Source organism: Malurus melanocephalus, unplaced genomic scaffold, assembly GCF_030028575.1.
Source record: "Malurus melanocephalus ecotype Western Australia unplaced genomic scaffold, MMel_1.1 scaffold_226, whole genome shotgun sequence".
In the NCBI taxonomy this organism is placed as follows: domain Eukaryota; kingdom Metazoa; phylum Chordata; class Aves; order Passeriformes; family Maluridae; genus Malurus; species Malurus melanocephalus.
In genome coordinates this window covers 445465-467455 of record NW_026623458.1, presented here as the reverse complement: position 1 = coordinate 467455, position 21991 = coordinate 445465, and the positions used below count along the sequence as shown (strand labels likewise).

At 39.9% G+C, this 21991-nt stretch overlaps 1 protein-coding gene across 2 annotated transcripts in view; it reads left to right on the top strand.

Moving 5' to 3' along the window:
• Positions 1–21991, top strand: part of AGK (acylglycerol kinase) — a 34697-nt gene that overhangs the window by 2117 nt on the left and 10589 nt on the right. The window contains exons 1-10 of one of the 2 annotated variants that reach the window (XM_057374473.1): positions 3345–3364; positions 5912–5951; positions 9620–9699; positions 10944–11019; positions 12337–12429; positions 13292–13324; positions 15258–15352; positions 17375–17444; positions 18220–18299; positions 20024–20081. In XM_057374473.1, coding sequence (XP_057230456.1) covers positions 3351–3364; positions 5912–5951; positions 9620–9699; positions 10944–11019; positions 12337–12429; positions 13292–13324; positions 15258–15352; positions 17375–17444; positions 18220–18299; positions 20024–20081 — 639 coding nt within the window. In that variant the 5' untranslated portion in view covers positions 3345–3350. Of the gene's footprint in view, positions 1–3344; positions 3365–5911; positions 5952–9619; positions 9700–10943; positions 11020–12336; positions 12430–13291; positions 13325–15257; positions 15353–17374; positions 17445–18219; positions 18300–20023; positions 20082–21991 lie in introns of those variants that run through there. The other variant, XM_057374472.1, reaches the window with a different exon arrangement.

The following is a 21991-nucleotide window of genomic DNA, read 5'->3' as shown; positions in this document are numbered from 1 at the left end:
AGTCTTTTTGTACAGTCCCTCTTCCCAGTTTCTTTGTGACCCAGTTGTGCTGGGGAGCACAGGGCTGCCTTTTCCCCCATGCACAGACTGCTGGAGGTGGCACTCAGGTAAATGAAGAGTCTGTAGGGGCTGTGTTGGCCCTGAGGCTTCTTGTTACCCACCTCAGAGGCTAAATTGCTATACATGAGGCATACCTGACTGGATTGATATTTGCCCTGTGAGAACAGATTAGAAGTGTAGTGAGGTCTTGTGCTTTTGTTTTTGGCATCACAAGGGCCTTGCTTTAGCACAGCAGTGGTTCAGMTTACTCTCTTGACTTCATGGAAGTAGCTGTCTGAGATGTTTGTTTATTTGCTGCTGAAGAAAATTTTTATTTCCCATCCTGCCTCTTTCTTTCAATCCTTGTGGATTTTCTAAAGTATTTCTCTTRCAAGGAGAAAATTATTTGCTTTTTTGACTTCTCAAGGTTCCTTCTTCTTTTGGATGCAGCAGCCATGATGCCTGCATTAAGTGTATCTATTGTAAATAACAAACTGTCTTGCAAAATGACAACTTTTCTATAATCAGTCTCTACATGCTCAGAGACTGAAGAGCTCTGAACTACTTCCTTAAGACTTTGTAGGATTCTGATCGTCGCTGAGTTGGTCTGAAGGCTGTGGATGGCAATAACTGCAAAGGTCGAGGAGCTGCTGAGTCTTGGTGCTTTCTTCCTGCAGTATTTAGTTTCTGGATCAGTGTATTAGCCTTTCAGTTTTGGAGGTGTTTGTTCAAATACTAACTGATGTAAAGGTAAAGTTGTTTTTGATGAGCAGAAGGAGTAAAAGGGGGAAACCTTGTGCTGATTCCCCCTYCCCATTTGTGATTCAGCCCTTCTARRCATGTGATAGTACAGAARGTACTTCTTCGACAGAGGCATCARYRAGGAGGTAGCAAARGCTTTTCKTGTGTAAAATGATRGGWGTTAYGYCTGTTGAACTGCTGTTAACTMAAACCCCATTGCTAGTCTTGCAAAACCTTAATGAGTCTTAAAATTTCTTTTGTTCTCATAAAAGAATACGTTTTAAAAATCCATTGTCTTGCATTTAGGATAGCAAATACTCTTGTATCTGAGAAGTGAGAGGATAACTCAGTGTTGCTAAATGTGAGGTTGTCTTTAATTTTTCGGGATTGCATGAATTCATTGGGGTCTTTTTAATCTATAGCATATCATCCTGCAGGTACAAGGAATACTGGATTTAATATCCTAGATCAAAGCCTGGTGGGGATGCAGATTGTCAGATGTGTGCTCATACACAGTAACATATTTCTGCTTAACATACACATGTGAGGTTGATTACAAATAAGGTAAAGGTACCATGATGGTTTTAAAATTTTCACCAAGTTTGGAACCTGCTCTCACATTTATGTCCTGGGTCACCTTTCCTGAATTGAGCTACTGCTGTTCTTTGTATGCCCAGGTGGTGCAGTGAGTTACCAGCTCTGTCAAATCAGCAGAAATTTAATCTCTGTGCGATGGACATCAGTTTAACTGATTGTCAGATTTAACCAGACTGTTACAGTGATGTCACTGCATAAGTGATCGTCACCATGTCAGGGTGGAGACCCTTGATATTTTGCTAAGGCAGTGGACTCATCACATACTTAGTTTTACTCTGTATATGTTAAAGTATTGACATTCTCAGTAGAAAATGYTGGCAAAGCACCTGAGCCTTTRACTGCCTGCCAGTAATCCTGARTGGTACTGTTATCTACAATTTGAATGTTAGTCTTTGCGTGCTTGCCAGCTGATAACTCACTTTGTCACCTTTCTGCATATACTTCCTGAGTAGCTGACTTTATTTCATCAAAACTTTGTCAAAAAACCAGAGTAAAAATTCTGAGTCTTAGGTAAAGCTGATGAAACCTAAGATTTGTTCATGCCCTTCCAAGGCCAAGATGGAAGTAAATGCTAATATCCAGTAAAGAGGATTCTGTGCTCTTGCAGTATTAGAAGTAGCCAAAAAAGGTCTCTGTTAAGATAAAATCTTTTTCAGGAGTTCTGTTATAGCTGCTGAAGACTGATCCTGTGTGCACAGCTTTGGTCAAGTTYCTCCTCACAAAACTCAGTGTTTTGATGCAGACACTGAACTGGAGAGTTTTTAGGCTTCTTCATGCTCAAGTGTATTTAATAGTCTTAGATTTAATGCTGATAACCCATTTTGAAATGAGATCCTGAGCTGCTTTATACATTTGTAGTGTGATCACTTTTAGAGGGGTTGCTTTGGTTGGGTCTAAGTTCCCCTTGCTGCAGCTGAGAGCCTCAAACAGCTYCAGTTTAACTTTGTTGTCTTCTGCTTGATGGATTCATTGCTGCCCTGGATGACCTTTCATCATGGAAACTCTCCACCTGGCTTCTGCTGGCACTTGGGCACAGGACACAGCTCACCTGGAGGAGCATCCATCCTAAATGGTGTGGAGAGTGTTAATTCCCCATTCCAGCTGAAAACACTCAGGACAGGAGGGGYTGGCCACCAGTCCTGCACTGGGGGTGTTCCAGAGGAATCAGAACAGCCCTGTCCAGGCAAGTCACACGAATTTTGGCCTCTCAGAGYGTGGTGTTCTGGCAGCCTGGCACAGCTGGGGCGTGGGGAGCTCTGCACAGCTGTTCTTGTGTCCTTTTTGTGTTAATTCCATCCTTTGGTGTAAGCCTGCGCTGTTCTCCACTGAGCTGTGCTGCAGTGGCTCCCGGCCTTGAGGCTTTACTGGGAATGTTGTGTTTGTGGGTTCAGCCTAGGACAGCCTCTTCCTTCCATACCCTGCTGCCACTGTCTGTTCCTCTCYGATTCCCAATTTTTTACTGCTTAAGCAAGTTGGCCCAGCTGTAAGCTGTGTGATGCTTAATTCTCACAGCAGGAAGACAGCCCTGAGTTGGCCAGCAGATGCAACACTGCTTGTCTGTTTGGCTTTAAGGCCGAATTGTGTAGATAAGCCCTTAGGGGAAATGTAAAGTAAAAATTGATTTTTAGTTTGCTGTGGATATGGTACAAGTCAGAAGAAATCTGTGTGTGTTCTTTAAGGCAGTGCAGCAATTTCCCTCAGCCTCCACCTGCTCATGTTCAAGCATTGTTGAAAAGGCTCTGTTACTACCTAATAGTAGACAATAAAGTACAAAAAATCAACAAAATCTTATGATTATTATTCAGTCTCTTTTTCTCTGGGAGCTGGTGAGCAGTCGTATTTTGAGAATGAATACATGCTGAGGCAGAAGKTTTTAAGAAGTATCTTTTTGATGGTTTTCACATTTTTTCTAGCTATATTTATTGATTGTTATGACCTGCAGATGACTTGCAGGATCACTTGGGGTACTTCAGATGAGCCACATGAGGTGAGTAAAAACAGGACTGCTGTTCTTACAGGTGCACCCTTGTGAGTGCATTTGTGCTGTTTTTTATGGAGTTTGAAGCTAGTTAAGTGTTGACATAATATTTTAAKGAAATAAAAAAAATTCCTGTTACCTGGCATCTTTAAACCAAGCTTGGGACATCTTTAAGACAAACTCTGATGACTTTCAAATATATCCCGGTCGAATAAGTGGAAATCCTATGAGTATGGCTGGGAGGGTATGGGGTTTTGGGTGCTGTRCTGCTGGAGAAGTGAGAGAAATCACCTGGAAATTGGTGGATGGTAAATGATTCTTCTGGTCTCAGAATTTAAACTTTTCCTTTGACATCAAAATGGAAAGTGTCAAAGCAGGCTATTTCTGTCTCTTTAAGTGCTTCAGTGCAGGAGAAAATCAGCATAAATGTTAACATCTAAACTGTCAAGCTTAATTATTATGGGTAAGATTCCACTGAGGTGAATCCTTGACAGTTGTTTTGAGGATCTTTGCTGGTTGGGAAAGAGAGCACAGTATCTTCTGCTTGCATTGGGAAGGTGTTGCTGGACTCCATTTTAAAGGCAGTTAACACTGCAGCATGAAGCTGGGGCCAGCAGGAATACAGACTGGCTGACAGTGTGACAGTTCGACTTCTGAACAAAATAGCATTAATGTGAAGTAAACAGGGTTAGTGTTTACCAATAGCAACAATGTGAAGTGAAATGGATTTGTTCTGAAGGTTAGGACAAAAATTCTCAGACATCAGCTGTATGACCGTCATTTGATAATGTGAGTTTCTTGATTTCCCATAATATTTCTCCTTTATGTATTGAAATTACAATTTTTTTTCTGTTTGGTTTGGCCACACATTGTCACAGAGGGGGATAGAGTGTCCCTGTGTGAGGGCTCATGCCCTCAGTGGCACAGTGTGGACTTAGGTTGCATACTGTCATGACTGAGCTGGAACTAGCTGTGACACTGCTGATCACTTTGGAGCACCAGCCCTTTCAGAGGCAGTTCTTTCAATCGGTGCACTTCGCTCATATTTCTGCAATCAGACCCAAGGCTGTCGCTCCTCTAAGTAATATTGCAGGTGCTTAATACAAATTATCTACTCCTTTGGTTTTAAGGAGCAAATATGACAGTATGCCTCGGAAGAATTTTTTTTCAGGCATTCCAGTTACTTTTTTTCCTGCTGAAGTATTATTCACATATTTTGTTTTTACATGGTTGAACTCTTCCTTTGTCTTCTCATTATTACCAGGAATAAATCTGTAGCTTTTTTACTGTGGAGTTACTTTCTCAGAACCCAATTTTATACCTCACCTGAAGTCACCCTATGTCTCGTTTTATGGCATTGCAGCATCTCTTGATAAGAACAGCTGAAAAGAACAGCTTATATAGTTCCAGTGACAGATAAATACTGTAAACCAATGGAATCAAATAGATGGCACTTGGGTTTTGGCTTTGCCTTCTCTTCTGCTATTTCCATGGCAGTGTTTGGCCTGATGAGCTGCACTTTGAGGCACAAGTGTGCTCTTTTTCCAGTCACTTCTTTTTGTTTGGTTGGCCTTTAATCCATTTTGGTTGGTTCATTTGGATATGCTGATTGTAAGTGGGTTTTTTTGGCCTTGATATTCTGAGACAGTCATATGTGGTCTTGCCAGGTATTGGCAAGGACGAGCTGAAGGAATGTTTCTGTTYTAGCAAGGATGGGGAGTGTCTGGTACCTGGAGGACTGTGGGCACTGCAGAACAGCAGTCACCATTTTATCTGCAAGGGGAAATAGGGCATTTTTGGGGCTGGGGAAGAACAGACTTCTGTTCCTCTCTCAGTAGCTCTGTCTCCAGTACTTGCCATCTGTATACCATGCTTGCCACCTTACTAGTGCTGTCTGTCACCAGTTACAAGCACAAGGACTGGTCAGGAATGTATTTCTAAAATGACCATCCATGACCTGTCTAACACTGATAATTTCTCCTTTGTTTTTAAACTTCAGTTAGGTGAGSTGAGTGTTTTTTACCTCTCTGAGTTACTACTTTGGGCCATTCTCAGTCCTAGGTGGGTGGGAGGTGCTGCATTAATGTCTGTTTGGCTCACAAACTGATGGAGAGGGGAGTTCACATTTGCAATGCACCAAGATTTAAGTCTATTCTAAAACCCTTCTGCACTGCCAGAATGCTAASTACCCTCAGTGTAAATACCAGGCAGCAAGAACATTGGAAAAACCCACACCTGAACTCTGGAATACAGTAATGTTGCAATTTAACAAATAAATCACAGTTATATGGTGTGCCAGAGTTTATGTAATCTCAGCACACTTGGCACCCCGGTCTTTGTTTTCTGCTTTTCCTTCCTGTAGAAAGAATATGCGTGTGTGCATAAGGGGAAGTGTTTCATCCTTAAAATGCTCGGGGTTTTGTTGGTTTTTTTTTTTTGTTTCAGTGATGTCAAATTGTGTGTAAAAGGGGTGTGTACCTACATTTTTTAAATGAGCAAATTGTTTAAAACTTAACACAACGTAATATCCGCTCTCTTTTCTGTCTTACCTGATAGCGATAACCTGGTACGAAGAGCTGCATGCCAAGAAGCCCAGGTAATACCGTTTAAAGTAATAAAATTAGATTAAAATCTCCCCCTTATCTTGGTTGTGCAGGGCTCCTGAGATTTTCCCAGCAGGCCTTTCCTACGTGACGAGCCTTACAATGATGCCATCTGTGTTCTTTCCCTTAATGGCAAGGGATGGACCCTGGACCAGCCTGCAGCCRGGGGTACTGCCCCTTTGTGCCCTGGCTGCTGCTGCAGGGGAGGTGCAGTGTTATCCTTGGGGTGATCTYAGTCCTCCATTGCTGCAGATGTAATTGCTCTGTGCCTGTAAAGTTCTGGTAGGAAGATGTTTTGTTGATAAGAGTGAAATCCCAGCCCCATCAGGAGCGGTGTAGTCTGTGCAGAAGCAGCACAAAACACCTCATGTCAGTGCACAGCTGGAGAGACTTTGCCCTTGTCTGTGTGATCCTGAGTGGCTTTATCAGGGATGCCAGCCGTGATGACTGAGTGACCCAGCTCTTTTGGGACCCATGTACTGGGAACTCCATGGGGACAACAGGAAGGCCAGTGTTCAGGGGCAGAGAGTTACACTCTCAGCGTGCTGACTGTTGCATTTCATAACTTGTGGCCTGTGTGGGCGAACAGCAGTCAACAAACTCCCATACTGCAGTATTCCCACACTGCAGTATTCCCACAAAGAAACCTCGTCCTTAATGTGTACCTTTTGGAGATGTAGGATGCTGCCCATGGGTGATGACACTTCTGTAGGATTTTTAGAGTCTTTTTACCTCCCACAAATAAAGTTTATTCTGAAGCTGCTTCTCCAGGACAGATCTTAGAGATTTTGCGGGGTGTAACACTGCTCCCATCATTGCTGCTGGGGCCTGTGTAATACGATGAAATTATTTTCTCAATAGAAAAGTGTTGTGCACCTGAATAATCCCAATTTTAGCCTGTCTGCTGTTGAGAGAAATACTTTCACAGCAACTTGTTTTGTGCAATAGATSTTCATGCCAGAGTAGATGTAACGGAGCTCATGGCTCTCGAAAGAACAAGGAAAACGTTTCCCTGAAAACACTGCTTCCATAAGCCATACTTATGTTTTCAATGCTCATTTTTACTGCATAATAGCAAAGTGATGGAAGCTTTTTATATTGAAAAAAAATCTCATTAATACCTTAGTATTTGAAGCATGCTGACCTAATGAAATCWTTTTTTTTAAAGGAGCTGATAAAATGGTTTGTGTGTACCATCAAAAAGGTGTAACTGCTAAGGAAAAGACTGTTACCAGAAGATAATTCAGTTGTGGAAGTAGTGAATTTCCCATTTCTTAAATCCAGTTATTAAGTGACAGCTTCTATTACATTATGGCTTATTCTTACAAATGAAAATACAAAAGCTATACTGTCAATAGAGCTTCCTACAATTTTAGTGGTTAAAACCTGGGAAAATATCTTGCAGAAGACTCCTGCATTAGAAGGGAATGAACCAGAAAGCCTAGTAATCAATTCTTGCTGTAATTTCCATTCTCACTGGTGTGTCAGTGCCAAATAGTGCTTGAAAACACACAGCAATACAGCATTAAGGCATTAAGTGTCTGRTRTGTTCTTCAGAATTACAACAAYCTGAAATTGTTTGAAAAATGCTACTGGATTTTATAGTGSTGTGTATAAATATTGGAAAAAAGTACAGGCAAAATCACCAAAGAAATAGTTTAGTCTGCATAAAGTGTGCATGAAGTTCTTACCATTTTTGCTTACCATTTTTATATTGGTTTTTTTGGTTTTTAAGCCTGGTACAATATCAAATCGATGAAAGAGCTGCCTTCCTGACAAAATATCTAGTACAGCAGTGTTTCATGCAGAGGTTGCACCATGTATGTCTGAATTTAAATACCAGTTTATTATGACAGCCTTGTTATTGCTCAGCACTGGGCATGTGTTAAAAAGGTGCTGTTTATCTGGCAAACAATTCACTCAAGGATAGTTTCCTGTAAAAGAATGTAGTTGTTTTGCTAGTATTCATAAAGCACTATAAAGGCTTTGTATAAAGGGATTYCATAGGTGTAGAATAGTGATTGTCATTTTAGAAGTCTAGAAATACAATACCTGGAACTGCACATTTGACAAGAAAGTGAAAAAKGCTTTTACTTACCTAAATTATACCTTCATATATATATTTAATAACCATTTTTAAGGCATGACTGTAAGTTGTCTTTACTTAYGTTCTGCTGTGGAAGACTTCTAGAATGTTACATTATTATTTTTTTATTTCCTGTCTAACAAATCAGCATTTGCTGTAGAAAAGCCCCTGCACGTAACATAAATGTCTAAGTATATTACATAAAGAAGCCATTATGTCATTGCTCATAAAATCTTTCTGTGCCTTATTGGGTTGTTTAGAACCTTGTTAGATTGTTTAGAGCATGCAAATACATCACACTGTGCCCCCCAGGAAAATAATTAGTTATTTGTAACATCTGTAACATACTAGAGGTCCYCTATTCCCCAATTCCCACCCAACAATTGCAATATAACAAGTTGGTCTGTTTTCCAGCTAATCTTTGAGTAAAGCTTATGAGCTATCGATTTGTTTCACTTTCTTTGAAGATTTCTTTACTCTCTGCAACTTCTCTCATCCTTTCGCTTTCTTGAGGAAGAAATTTGGGTGTTTTAATCAGCACAGCCAGCTGTGCCCTTCTTTAAATTGAGGTTCCCTGAGMAAAGTTTGTAAGTGGAATTAATAATACATTTGAATAGCTAACAACGATTAAAATGAACTGTTCTTTGGGTACAGTATCACCTTCTTCAATATAAAAATTCCTGCTAGGGGGTTAATTTTCAAGGTAAAGGGGAAAAAAAAAGCCAGGGATAGTTGACTGAGTCATGTTAAGCACAGTAGTCTTTGGTTCCTACTCTGTTTCTGAGGCYTCTGGATGATATTGCTGAATACCTTATCCTCCTTGTATTCAAAACCAGTTTGATTTGGTGTATTAAGTGAGGATTCCTTGAAGTGACCTAGAGGCTTACAGAGTGGGATGTAACATGCGTGGAAGCTTTGCCTCCTCTGTGCTGAGCAGCTTTGGAAATAGGTACAGGTGCAAGAGGCTTTGTGGAGGAACTCTCAAAGAATTTAAAATTGAGATGCCTCTTCAGAATTGGATTAAAAGTTGAAGAGGAATTGAATTATTTTTATAGAGAGAGATTAGTTTTAAAAAAGTATAAGAAACACTGAACTTGCTTATAGGTCAAGGCAGATTCTCTTGCAATTATCTTCCCTGTCTTCAAAAACTGAAGCGTAGAAAATACTAAATTGGGTAAAAGAGATAGAGGAATTAAAGTTCAGAAGTTGGAAAGATTGCAGAAAGAAGGTGGCAGGCAGGTGTATGAGAAGTACATAAGGAAAGAAAATCAAGTAACCTTGGAGTCAATGATAGCTCCCTGGATCTCTGCCCATGGCAGAAAACCAGAGGTTGACAAAAACGAAATGGTGGTGGAATTGTAAAAATCAGCTAAAGAGTACTTATAACAGTGATGTGAGCTGCTGCAAAGAGTGCAGGTCTTTGAATAGGAGACCTGTACAATGGGTGAAGATGGAAGTCATTTGAATGTCATCAGACTTGAAAGCCCATTGACATTTGGAGAGATGSATTATTTTGAACTGTTTAGCAGTGTGCTTAAAAGATAAACTGAGCCCTGCTCTTTTTCTCTAACTTAGGCTTTTGGCAACCAGCTGATCCCTGCCACCATGCCACTGAAGAAAGCAACAGTGTTCCTCAACCCAGCGGCTTGCAAAGGGTAAAATTCCCCTTCTCTGCACTCTCATTTGAGGCACTCTTTTTTGCATTTTTGTTCTGCTATCCACTATAAAAGCCAGTCATGTTTTTGAGCTCATTTTTGCCTCCCTCTGATTCCAAGCTGGTGCTATGTTACTATGCCAAACTTTATTTCACCAAACATATTGGRATGAGAAATAGAATTTGTTTCTTGAGGTGAAAGAATGATTTCTAAGCATACATCTGTATTTTTAATTTTTTTCTTTAATCCTATATTTTGGCCTTTGCCATTCCTTCCTATGTGGAATTCCTTTGTATTCCTTCCAAACTTTTGCAAGTGTTATATTTCCACCCTCAAAAACTAYAGAAATAAGACATGACCTTGATTGCTTCAAGACTTGAAGTTGGCAAGGARTGATCTTACTTCTGTGGGAGCCTGCCCTTGAAAGGGATGTGCCCACAAACTGAGAGGCTAAATATGGGCTCAGGGCAAGACTCCTGCTATTTTTTATGTGCTCATTAGCAGRAAAACCATAGCTTTGGATATGATCTGTATCTGTTTCTGCTGATCAGCTATATTTTGGAATACTTGCATTTTGTGGAGRGACAGAGAGTTTTTATTACCAATATGAAGAGAGTAATGTACCTGACATGGAAGTGCTTGGACTTAGGTACTCTTGTTCAAAACCCTCATGACTGGAAAATGCAAAGTATTAATAAAGACTTGTCTTTTTACTTTTAAACAATTTATAGTTAGTGGTATAGTTTTTTATTATGCAATGACAGGCATAAAATGTATCAGTCCCATAACAAAAAAAGGTCAGATAGAGTTTTGTTTCTAAACTKATTCGATAATATGTAATAATAAATAATTGGATTTTTTTTAATGTTTCTAAAAACCCTTGTGGGCCTTTTTTGTGCTTCTAAAGGCTGCTTTTCTGTAAGTCATCAATTTTCTAATTTCTTTCTGGAGATTTTAATTTGTTTTGATGGGTTTTTAAAATTATTTTTGGCAAAAGCTAGATAACGTCTTGTGCATTTATTAAAACTGCAACAAAAACCTGACATCTGAGATATGAGTCTAGAAATKTAATACATTTGAATCACACGAAATCTCATCTTTCCTGGCTGTCAGGTTGAGTGACTGTGGAGATTGAATGCTTGGTTTTAAGTAGATTTCTTCTCACTATTAATTTGTTTCTTTCCTTTTTAAATCTTTTTTCGGCCACCAGACTAATTAAATAGTTTTTACTCTGTTACTTCTAGAAAAGCTGGGAACCTTTTYGAAAAGAATGCTGCACCAATTTTGCACTTATCTGGCTTGGATGTAACTGTGGTTAAGGTAAGAACTGATAGGTTCTACTACTACAGAAATATTGACTGCTCTTCAAAGCTGTATGCATTTGGAATTCTCAGTTTTCCTGTAGACATCTTATGTTAAGAAATAAATACTGAGATATTAAGCTGATACCTATTCTTTTTAATTCACAGTTCGTTTATAAACAGTGTAGTCAGATTTTAATTTTCAGCTAAAGCAGTACATGTGCTTGTTTGTCTGGCTAAAGCAGCMCTTCTATTATTCATGTTTGAGAGAAAACTCTCTAAATATTTGAGTGCTGGCTAGTGGTGCGTGCCCATTGCTGTTGCATTTGTTATTTCTGCCTGAACTTGAAGAATTCAAAAGTGAGGAACTTTAACATGCAGTTGAACTGTTCAGATTAATTAAAAATAACCTTTTATCTTTACACTGAAATTATTTCTGTGTCTCACCAAATAATTCAACATTCCCAAGCAGAACACTGAGCTCTAAATGATATCAAATAACAACACAGGTTTTCTTTGGAAAGAGAAGAACAACAAATCATGAAGGGATTCTGATCCTTTTGCAGGTTTTTGAGGCTGTGATATGTGGATTGCTTAACAGTCAGTGTGTCCTAGCAGCAGAGTACTGTAATGTGCATCATTCTGTCTTGGAATCTTTTTCACAAAGTTTAGTGTTAAAATGCTATTTTTATTAATCGCTTTTTCTGATCATTAAAAATACATRGTCCCACCCTAAGACAAGAAATTATTTTGAAAGACTTAAAACTGATGCTTGGCAGTGTCAGACCTGACAAGATGGCAAAACAGGGCTGGGCAAGGAAGTGAGGCTGAGATGGCTCTGTAAAAGACATTAATTTTGCAGAAAACAGTTTTGATGGCTTAAAAGGCAGAACTTTTTACTGCTAAATACGTTGTCAGTGGCTGTCAGGCACTGGCCTTTTATGCAGTTGATGCTGTGTTTCAGGAGATGCACTTGACCACTTTAGCTGTTAAAGATGCTGGGAGTTTTTCTGCAAGAGCATGGTTRGCCTCTGGATTTGTTTCAGTGTAAAATTACCTGGAAATATGGTTATTGYTGTGCTATTCTATATCTGTTGAGTAAAATTTGCTCTGATATTTCATTTAACCTCTGTGTCTGTGAGTTTGCTTGTACATATTATATTATGCATTAGGTTGGTTTTATAAGCTGAAGAAAAAATCTCTGAATGTAAGTAATATACAGTACTGTGTGCCTAAATAAAAATAACAAGCAGATGGATAGATGATTCTTTTTTCTCTCAGTGGGATATACTAGAAATAGTAATGAGTCCTCATGTTTGGATTTCTGTTTCTTYAGACTGATTATGAGGGACAAGCAAAAAAGCTTCTGGAATTAATGGAAAACACGGATCTKATCATTATTGCAGGAGGAGATGGCACAGTCCAAGAGGTACTGCAGGAATCTGTTTTGTTGAGAGTCATAGTTGGGCTGAGGGYAAGAAGATTGGGTCTCTGTGCAATGTAGCACCATCGTAACAACTGTTTCCAGTTTAGTATTTGTGTTTTCAGTAAATGTTMTAATATTTTGGAGACATTGATATTGGTCTTAAAGGGGTGATGGGAGTGGGGACAAAAAGATTGCGTGACATAAATATCTTCCAGAACTTTATTCTAGAATGAGCAAACTCTGCAGAAGGACATGGTTCTAACTTTTCCTTTTTGTGTAATATAGTTGTGATGGTTTGATTTTCTTTGCTAAGTGGGGATCAGATAATTGAAAAATTAAGTGAGGATGATAACAAAGCATGGAAYGTCTTTAATAAATGCCTTTTGTCAAGAGGAGTAACGACAGGAGCAGAACTGGGGGAGACTTCTCTTTTTCAAGACTGTATGTTATTCAAGCAGTTCCTGGTTGCTAACTACTGATTTCATAAGGCAATGGCTAAATGAATGCAATGACCTTAGGAGAAAGTGATCAGAATACATCTGCAAATTCGTTCTGGCCTTTTGTTAACTGCCCTGGCCAGTGCTGGTTTTGCATTATGCAGAGCATTATTCATTGTTAAAACATTTACACTGGCATTGGTTGTGGTGCCAGCATGTATTCGGGCACACTCATGATCCTGCTGTTTCCAACGTGTTTTTAGGCTGAACATTCCTCTTTTCCCWTGTAAACAACTATAGCACCTTCCATAAAAAGGTCATTGCTCCTTAAATCTTTTCAAAGAGTAAATGTGGTTAAGATTTTCATAGCTTTTTACTGTAACTGAAAAGTGAAATCCTTAGARCTGAGCATTTCCCATGTTTTTCAGGTCATAACTGGACTTCTCCGTAGAGCAGATGAGGTGAGAAAGTGTCATTTTAAAAAATGTTTATTTCTTGGAGTGTCTTGTGCATCCACTGTACTCTCTTGGCCTCAGCTGCCTTCAGTAGATACKTTTTTTGCAAATCTGGACCCAGCTTGCTGTGTAATAAGCCAGCTGGGCTACTGTCCTGCAATGCTGCCTGTTGTTCTTTGTTCCCTTTCTGAGGGAGCACAGTGACTCCCAAGCCATGGCTTTGGGAAGTTTCCAGCATCAGAGCAGGGATTGTGGAGAGGCCAAATGCTCAATTTTCAAAGACCCATGGACCAGCTGTGCATGCCACTTTGTTTGGCAGAAGCATTGGGCAAAAGTATGTGTTTTTCTTGTATTTGTACAGGCTTGAAACCGAATTCAGTTATGGTCACACTCCTACTGCTTTGCTGTTTCTTCATGCAGTGAATACTTACCTATGCAGATGGCTGTACCAAGCAAATTTTAACCTCTCAAGGTGGATCACTCTGAATRGAAATGAGAGAGATTTTTCTTTTTAAAGTGGGAGGACAGTGTTACTAAAGAAAGGAGGGAATCATTGTTCCCAAAACCTTCTGGCAGGCGCTGGCAAAAACTCARTTAAATGATCCAGACAAGATTATGATGATACCCTTGGCAGCTAGAATTGTAACTGTTTAGGCATTTGCTTTGTCTGAATGTGACAAGGGGAACTCTGCAACCAAGGCAGTATTTTTAAAAGAGGGTTAGTTATATCAATTCTGAGACATCATKGTTTAAATCTAACATTATTATAGTTGGATCCTGAGCTTTTAAAATTTGAAGATAGTGGAAGAAGAGTTTTAGAGGCTTTATTTTCTAGTTTCTTTTTATTTTTTTTTGCCTCTTATCTTGATGCAGCTTGGGTTGTTTTGCAGTAGCGTAGGAAATTCTGCATCCAGCACAGTTACAGGTGGAATACTGCATTGTAGCATTGTCACTTCATGTCTTTGGCCAAGGAATTCTTGTCCTTCATGTGACTCTGTGCTAGGAGTGGAGATCTGCACTTGAGCTCCCTCTCTCTTTGCCCTGCTTTCGTTTTCACTCAGGGCTGTCACACCACTGTTGCCTGCATAGGAAGAGCCTGTGCCAGGTATTCCAGAAGCCCTGTTCCTGCAGCCAGGGAAGCAGAGCTTGACTGCACGAGCTGCAGACAGCCTCTCATCTGGCCCCTGTAAAGCAGTGCTGGAGAAAAGGAGAGCAGGGTGTTTGAGATGTGTTAGGGCTCACAGGTGACACGGACACAGCAGGGGAGAGTGGCTGGGCATGCAGTGAGATGGGAATTCCTGAGTGGCTGCAGATTGGCTGTGTCCCTGTGCTGCTGGCAGCAGTGCTCTGGAGGGAGATAGAGCACTGGGATATGTGGTAGTTTGATTTGCTGACATGCTTCAAGAAGCAAGGTTTAATATGAGCTGTRGTGTTAATAACTTACTCCTTCAACAAGCCCTTTTGCTGAACAGTGGTACGAAAAAATAACATGGTCAGTGACTTCTAAAAATTAGACCTTCTGCTGCTTCATGATTTGGGTAGCAGAGGAATCAATTAATTTCCTTTCCTTCAGTGAGAAAATCTTGTTGCTATGCAAGGTTACTCTGTSAGAGGGGGATTTCTGCAGTGCTAAATGAGATTCAGAGCTTGTGAAGCCACCATCAGTATTAAGTGAGATGGCAGACTGCTGATGGAATCCATGCATTAGCTGGGAGGTGGCTGCCACCCTGCATGTAACAATGCTCCTAATGATTACAGAGAGCTCCTTTGTACCCAGCTGGCAGTGGTGGGTTCACAGATTTGGGTGCCATGTTCTGAGTCACTGTGTTACTGCCTCGTTAAAGGCTGCTCAGTGCCAAAGGGGTGATGCCAGACACAGCTGTGATCTCCACACAGGAAGCTTCGTGCAAATGTTAATTTACTCTCCTCATGTGTCCAGGCTGCCTTCAGTAAGATTCCTATAGGATTCATACCCCTTGGAAAAACTTGTACTTTGAGCCACACATTGTTCCCTGAGAGCACGAGTCAAGTCCAGTAAGTATTAMATGTTTCTGAAACACATTTGTTTGCTTTCAAGGAGCAGTGCTTCTTAGTAGCTTGATGCTTTTCTTTTTCTTCTGTGTTACATAGAAGTTGGCTGTCTCTGGGCAGAGCCTGATGATTCTCTGGACTCGCCTGAGTTCATGACTTCCAAAAACTGACTAAAAATTAAAAGAAGGAAATGTATGTATTATTAGAAACCATGTGCTGTGGCTAATTTCTCTGTGATCGTGTGATGCTCAGAGTTTAAAAAGAAAAAGGGATTAAAAGGATCAGCCTCTTAGGAATAGCAGAAAGGGTATGACAAGGATATAGCAAGGATATGACAAAATGAAACAAAAATAAGTCCTCTTTCTGACCCTTCTCCAGTCTAAGAATTTGAGAAACCAGTCCACATACAGCCTAGTTAGCACCTGTAAATTAAGGCATACAAGAATATGGGAAAGGTTGGACCCCATTACTGACTTTTGCAGGGCAGAAYTGACTTTTTCCTGTGATGGGACTGGTGCTGGCAATAATCCAACAACTTGATTCTTATCTTCAGCATCCTGGATATGATCCAGTATGGTGGTACCTGTTTCCTGCAGTTCAGTTTGTTGGAAGATTGTTTTGTCCACTTCTAAAGAGAAAAGGGAGTCAAATAATCTTTTTTTYCCCCCTCACTTCATTTCTTTTCAATTTTTCCCTTCCTCTCTTCTCATGATAATAAATATATTTCTTCTTGATCCTGACATCTCTCACTCTCACTATCCCACTAACTCATTAACATTTTTCTTTGCGGAACTCTTGCTGGTATCCCTCACACATAAAACCCATGAGTCAACTGGCACAAAATCCTTCATTAAAACTACSAGAGTGCTTTGAAACTCAGAAAGGTGGACAAGGCTCTAACCAGCAGCCAAGATTAAAATAATCATTTATGTTAGTRTTCTAAAGAAGCTGTTTGAAATGGATGAGCTTCTTGTCCCAAGGTAATGAACTGTGCAGGTGAGACTGCAATGTATTGTGAAGTTGGAGATAATTTGGTCAATAGGCTGCTTAACAACCCATGCCAATAACAGAATCAGAGTTAAGAAGTGCAGAAATTATATTTTTCAAAGAAATATTTGAGTTTTGGTTCCTTCATTATTCTTACTTTGGGCTGTAGGARTTGTAAAGGTCTTACAGGAAGATAAGAGTTGGGAGAGAAGATGGTCTGTGAGAAGAACAGGTTCCTTATGATCTCAGTATTGGAATCCTGATGAGAACAAGGGTAATTTTTCCCAGTGATTTCACATGAATATTGGGCTGGTCCTGAAAACWGCATTTTTTTCCTTGTCCAGCTGAGACACTGGAAATGCATACAATATGGAAACTAAATTTTACCCAACTCTGAAAACAAGGAAGGGGTTTCAATCAAGTATATGCTTCAAGGTTTGAACATAGACTATTAGACATAGACTTAAACATTTTAGTTACAAAAKCTTTACAGCTTGAGAAACCAAAATGCCCTGGCTACTGTCCACAACTTAATGGAGACCTAAATGACATGGGCACTGCTAACAGGTAGATTTACTTTGATTAAAAAAACTTGAAAATAAATGAGCACATATGCATTTCATTCCCAGACGCAGGAGTTGAGACCAGTCTCATGCTGTTCCCTTCTCTCCCAGGCTGTAATATTTGCCACCACTAAAATAAAACCATGATTTGGGTCCCTTGTGTGTTAAGTGTCTGAAACAGCAAGGTTAGCTCAAGATGGAGTCTCTTCAAAGCTTAGGTTGATAATTTCTTTTTGCTTTTTTTRTATTTTGCTTTTGTATTTTTGTTTGTTAGGTTTTGTCATGTGTTTCAACCACCCCTTTTGCTTTCTGATTTGAGTTAAGTGCAGCATGTTCCATTGGGTTTTTACATTTGCTGAAAAGAAGTCCTACATGGACTCATAAAGGAATTTGCTGGAAAAAGGATCGTTTTAAAGCTTATTCATTTATTTTCTTCCTGTTTATTTTCCCTTTCTTTTTTCTGTTTGTTTTGCAGACATATTACTAATGCTACATTGGCCATTTTGAAAGGAGAAACAGTTCCACTTGATGTCTTGCAGATCAAGGTGAAAGCATCTACTTATTTGGAACTCAGCATTCCTAAAACTTTCCTGTTCTCGTATTTTTATGTTTACATGGTCTGGTTTCCCTCTGTGTCACACTGTTACGAATTTTGGGTTAAGATATCAGCAGTTTTGGTGGCTGTCATTTCTCCACCATGTGCTATGACATCAGACAGTCTAAACAGAAAAAACCCACAAGAATGCCTCAATATCACCTCTCTCTGAGACTCAAAAAGAGCATTGGTGAATACAAAACTTACTAACAGTGATGTTTCTGTAGTAATGGTGAGAGGTAGTCTGCTGATTTGATGCATTCATGTGTATTGTGAAGTTAATAGCTTCCTTTGGCAAAAGAAAAAATATGAAATGGGAAAAAGAAATGGGAAAACCTTTCACAATGCCCTGTATGGTTTTTGAATATTATTTCTCTGTTCAGTTGTGGAATGGACATTTCTGCAGYGAGAGGGTTGTGTTGCTGTGCAGAGCTCCTTGCTTTTGGCTGACAGTCAAATCCACAAAATGAAATGGCCATTGCTGGGTGTGCAGTCAAACTCAGGCTATCTCTTCAAAATTTCACCTCTTACATTCCTCTCTGCAGCAGATGGAATGTATAATGCTTAAATTCTGCTAAGTTCTGTTGCTGTTAGCTGTTTGTCATACCACTTCTGTTAAATTTCACTTTTGGGATTAATCAGAAGTCAGTTTTTATGTAGAAATGCTATTTTTCTCTTTACAAGGTAAGAGCAAGCAATTTTGCAACATTTGTTTTTCTTTACAGGGAGAAAAGGAACAGCCTGTGTTTGCAGTCTCTGGTTTAAGATGGGGATCTTACAGAGATGCAGGAGTTAAAGCTAGCAAGTAAGAAAATACTGCTTTTTGAAACTGTACCTTTTTTAGTATCTGTTGCCTAAAAAGACCCCCCCTCCCCAAGTAAGTCTTYTTATTTTTTTAGTGTAGGCAGGCAGAGGCACCCACACTTGTTAGGTCTTGCAAGATGTATCAGTATTTTTGTAATTTTACCCTTATTTGGTGCTGACCTATTCTTTTAAGTATCTGCTTKCTTTTTGCCTTGTAGTATCTGCTTCTGGAACTTTACTCAGCTTGTAACGGGGAAAATCTCTCCCTTGAGTAAAGCCTAARTAAAGTAATTGGCCATTGTTTTTCATCATCTGTGAATGAAAAGATATTTGTGGGCTCTGAAACTCAATTCCARCAAGGGACATCCGATGCAGTGGAAATGCCCTTCAGTTCCTGCCAGAAATGGCATGGGCTGTGCTGATGACTGTTCTCTGAATGSTAAATTCATAATTATTGGGCTTTCTCCAAATGGACAATGAACATGTGACTGTCTGTGTATCAAATGRCAAGCATTATCTGGTGAAGGAGCAGCAGGGCCAAAGCAGCTCACTTCCYAAACTCTTAGAAATGCAGCTGTAAGGAAGTGCAATATGCTTTGTGAACGAAGGAAGGAAGGTAGCAGACCTCTGGATCTGTCTGGCAAATACTTGGGTAGGTTTCAGAGCTGATGTGGGATGGGGGAGATGCAGTTAATGGTCAGGGTGTTTGTCCCTGGCTTTCCAGGACATTCTTGGTAGGCTGTGTAGGTGATGACTTGGCTTTGCTGCAGGCTCTCCTGCTAATTACAGCCGCCAGTTCAAGGAATTGCACTTCTCTGTGCTGTGCACTCCCACTGGGCTTCCTCCCCATGCCCAGGTTTTTTCCTGGTGTCAGCCTTCACATCTTTCCCTGCAGCACTTCCYTTTTGTAAGAGTCCTTTGGGCTCAGTGCTGGAGGTGTGACAGCACCTTTGATACATGAGACACACAAGAATCCTCAACCTTGTTTCCTTCCATAAATGTTGTGGAAAGCAGAGAAACATGTCCAACTTGGAAAGCACTTCAGCAGCAAATTAACTCAGGGCTTAGAGTCTGCTTRACTCAGGTSTTACTTGTCCTGTTTTTATAYTTTTCCACTYCATCSACTTTTGTGGTGGGTTTTTGGAAGATGGGTTATTGGGCTAAAACATTTGGTGTATCCAGTACAGCTGATCTTACACTGAAAGGAGGACACCTACTTAAAGGGAGTTACGCCATAAGAGACGATTCCAGAAATTTGTCTGATTGTCCCTCTGCTAAGCATGGTCCTGCTGGAGAGCTGGTGCTGTTTAAATTTACAGACAATTTCACAGCTTGAGAGAAGTAGTGGGACAGTTGCATGTCTTAAGGGCTAATGATATCCTTAGATCTGCACTACTCTTGAGCTGGTGGTGTTTAATGTGCTTTGTCGACTCTCTTTGGTGATCAAAATGTGTGCCAAGCCTGCCTRAATATAGTCACATCTTTAGATTATGTACAATGTTGTGTGGCTGGCAGGAATTTTATTTTGTAAAGCCCTGATTGCAATGTGAGAATTCTCTGGGACAAATGAAAGTTGGCTGGTTCTTTTGTCATGGAAGATTTTTATTTTTTGTTTGTTTTTTTCCAACCCTTGGAAATACACACTTCTGTTGAGGTCCTGGTTTCTCTCTTTCCTGGTATTGACCCCTGGATATCTTAGAAGTTCTATTTCTGTTCTTTTCTCAGGTACTGGTACCTTGGGCCTCTGAAAACCAAAGCAGCTCACTTTTTCACTACATTTGAGGTAAACATTTTTGCTTGGGAAATGAACAGGCCAACTTTGCTTTGTATAATTTATCTGCAAGCTTTTGTGAAGAATTCTGATGACAATATAAAACGGGAGTGAAACTTGTTAAAAAGCCAAAAGTCTATCAATTGATAGACTTACTTCTGAAGAGAGGAAAGGAAAGAGAAATACTTTTWAAAAAAATTTCCTTCACTTGCTGCAAGATCACCAGGGGAAGCCAATAACCCCCTGTGAAACTGGTGAGSAGCAGTGGTGGTGAAATGCTAAAGTGCTCAGCCACCTTTTCTCAACAGTCTTTGTAATAACATTTCACTCTGATTTATTCATCTGGCAGAAGGGTCTATAATTAGACTGCTCATGCACATTGATAATCAGGCTTCCTTGTGTAGTAAAATGAACATGAAGATGAATTGCTTTTATGTCRCCTTAAACTTTTCTGTTGCTTAAAATTGATCCTGCAAAGATTAAAATTTGACCTGCATGAAAGGCAAGGCTTTTTCATTCACATGGTTTTCCTGTTCTGTGAACATATAAGGAACCTCATGAAAGGCAGTGGAAATACCCAGGAGCTGCTACAGTAGATCARATAGTGCAGTCTAGCCATGCTGTCTGTGACAGTGCCAGTGCTTCCTTTATAGGAAACTCCCATTCAGGGGAGTTTAACTGTAATGTATCCAGGAAAGTTGGGCTGGGTTTTCCACCCCATCCCCAGAAAATCTGAGATTATGGTTTTGTGTGATTGTATTCTAGGTGTAAACCTAGTTTTCATTTCTGTCCTGCTCCTTCCTCACTTCTGTTGAGTCCTTAGGCTCAGCTGGGGACAGTAATAGTGGATTTCTCTGGTGAGCTRTTCACTGTACATTAAAAAGATCTGTTTAACCTGCTGAAGGTTAAAGAGAGGTGCCCACTTCTTCAGCTATTTAGGTAGAAAAGTTTCTACCTGATCTCCACTAATTGTGGTATTCTTTGCTGTATATGCCTTTTATGTTATAATTTCATTAATTTCTACAAGAAGTGGCCCCAGCCTGTTGAGCTCAATCTCTTCTGGCTTGTGTTTGCTGCTTCTGGTTTTAYTGTAGGTGTCTTTTGAAACAGGATGACCTATAACTGAAAAAGTGTAATGGGAAAGAGCTTGCCTCTGATATTGGTAGGGGCATTGTTATGAGTGTTATCATCTCTTCTAAAATATACAGGCATAAATGATCASAGCATTTCTGCTTTTCCATTTAATCATTAATATTTATTGTGTATTGCCCTACTGATACAACCTCTGTTTGTCCTGCTTATTATGTAAGTATGAGAGTGGAGTGTTTCCTTGCTCTCAGAGGTGTGAGGTGAATTAGCTTAACCACCTGTGCTACATGATMCAAAAGTATTTCTGAAGTTTTGTGCACAGAGAAATAATTGTGTTGAGTTCATGTGAGCTCTTGGTTGTGTTTTTTTTTTATTTTATACATTTCAAAACCAATTAAATGATTCCCTGCTTAAGTGCTGTGTTAGGAGCATTTTGGAATCTATTTTCAAAACAATGAGATGAAATAAACATTGTCACCATCTGGAGATACTTCAGAAGCTAAGGTTCTTCTGTAGACCTAGTACTGGAATCTGAAATATCACTGAGAATGTGTTAGTACTTTACTTTTTCTTTTTTTTTTTTTCTTTTTCCCTAAAATGCTTTCTAAAGCTCACTTGCCTTAAGACCTGTTGTGTTGCTGTTTGTAAGCACCTGCCTATCAGGTCAGATCTGGATTGTTAGAGTTGCTGGAGAACAAAGGTCTGTCATGTTTTAGTGCCCCTTGGCTGTACACAGCACCGTGTCTTTGTTTGCACTGGATCCCGCTGAACAGCTGCTCTTTGAGGTTGCCTTTGTGTCATGCAGAAACCAACTGTGCTTTCAGACATTAATG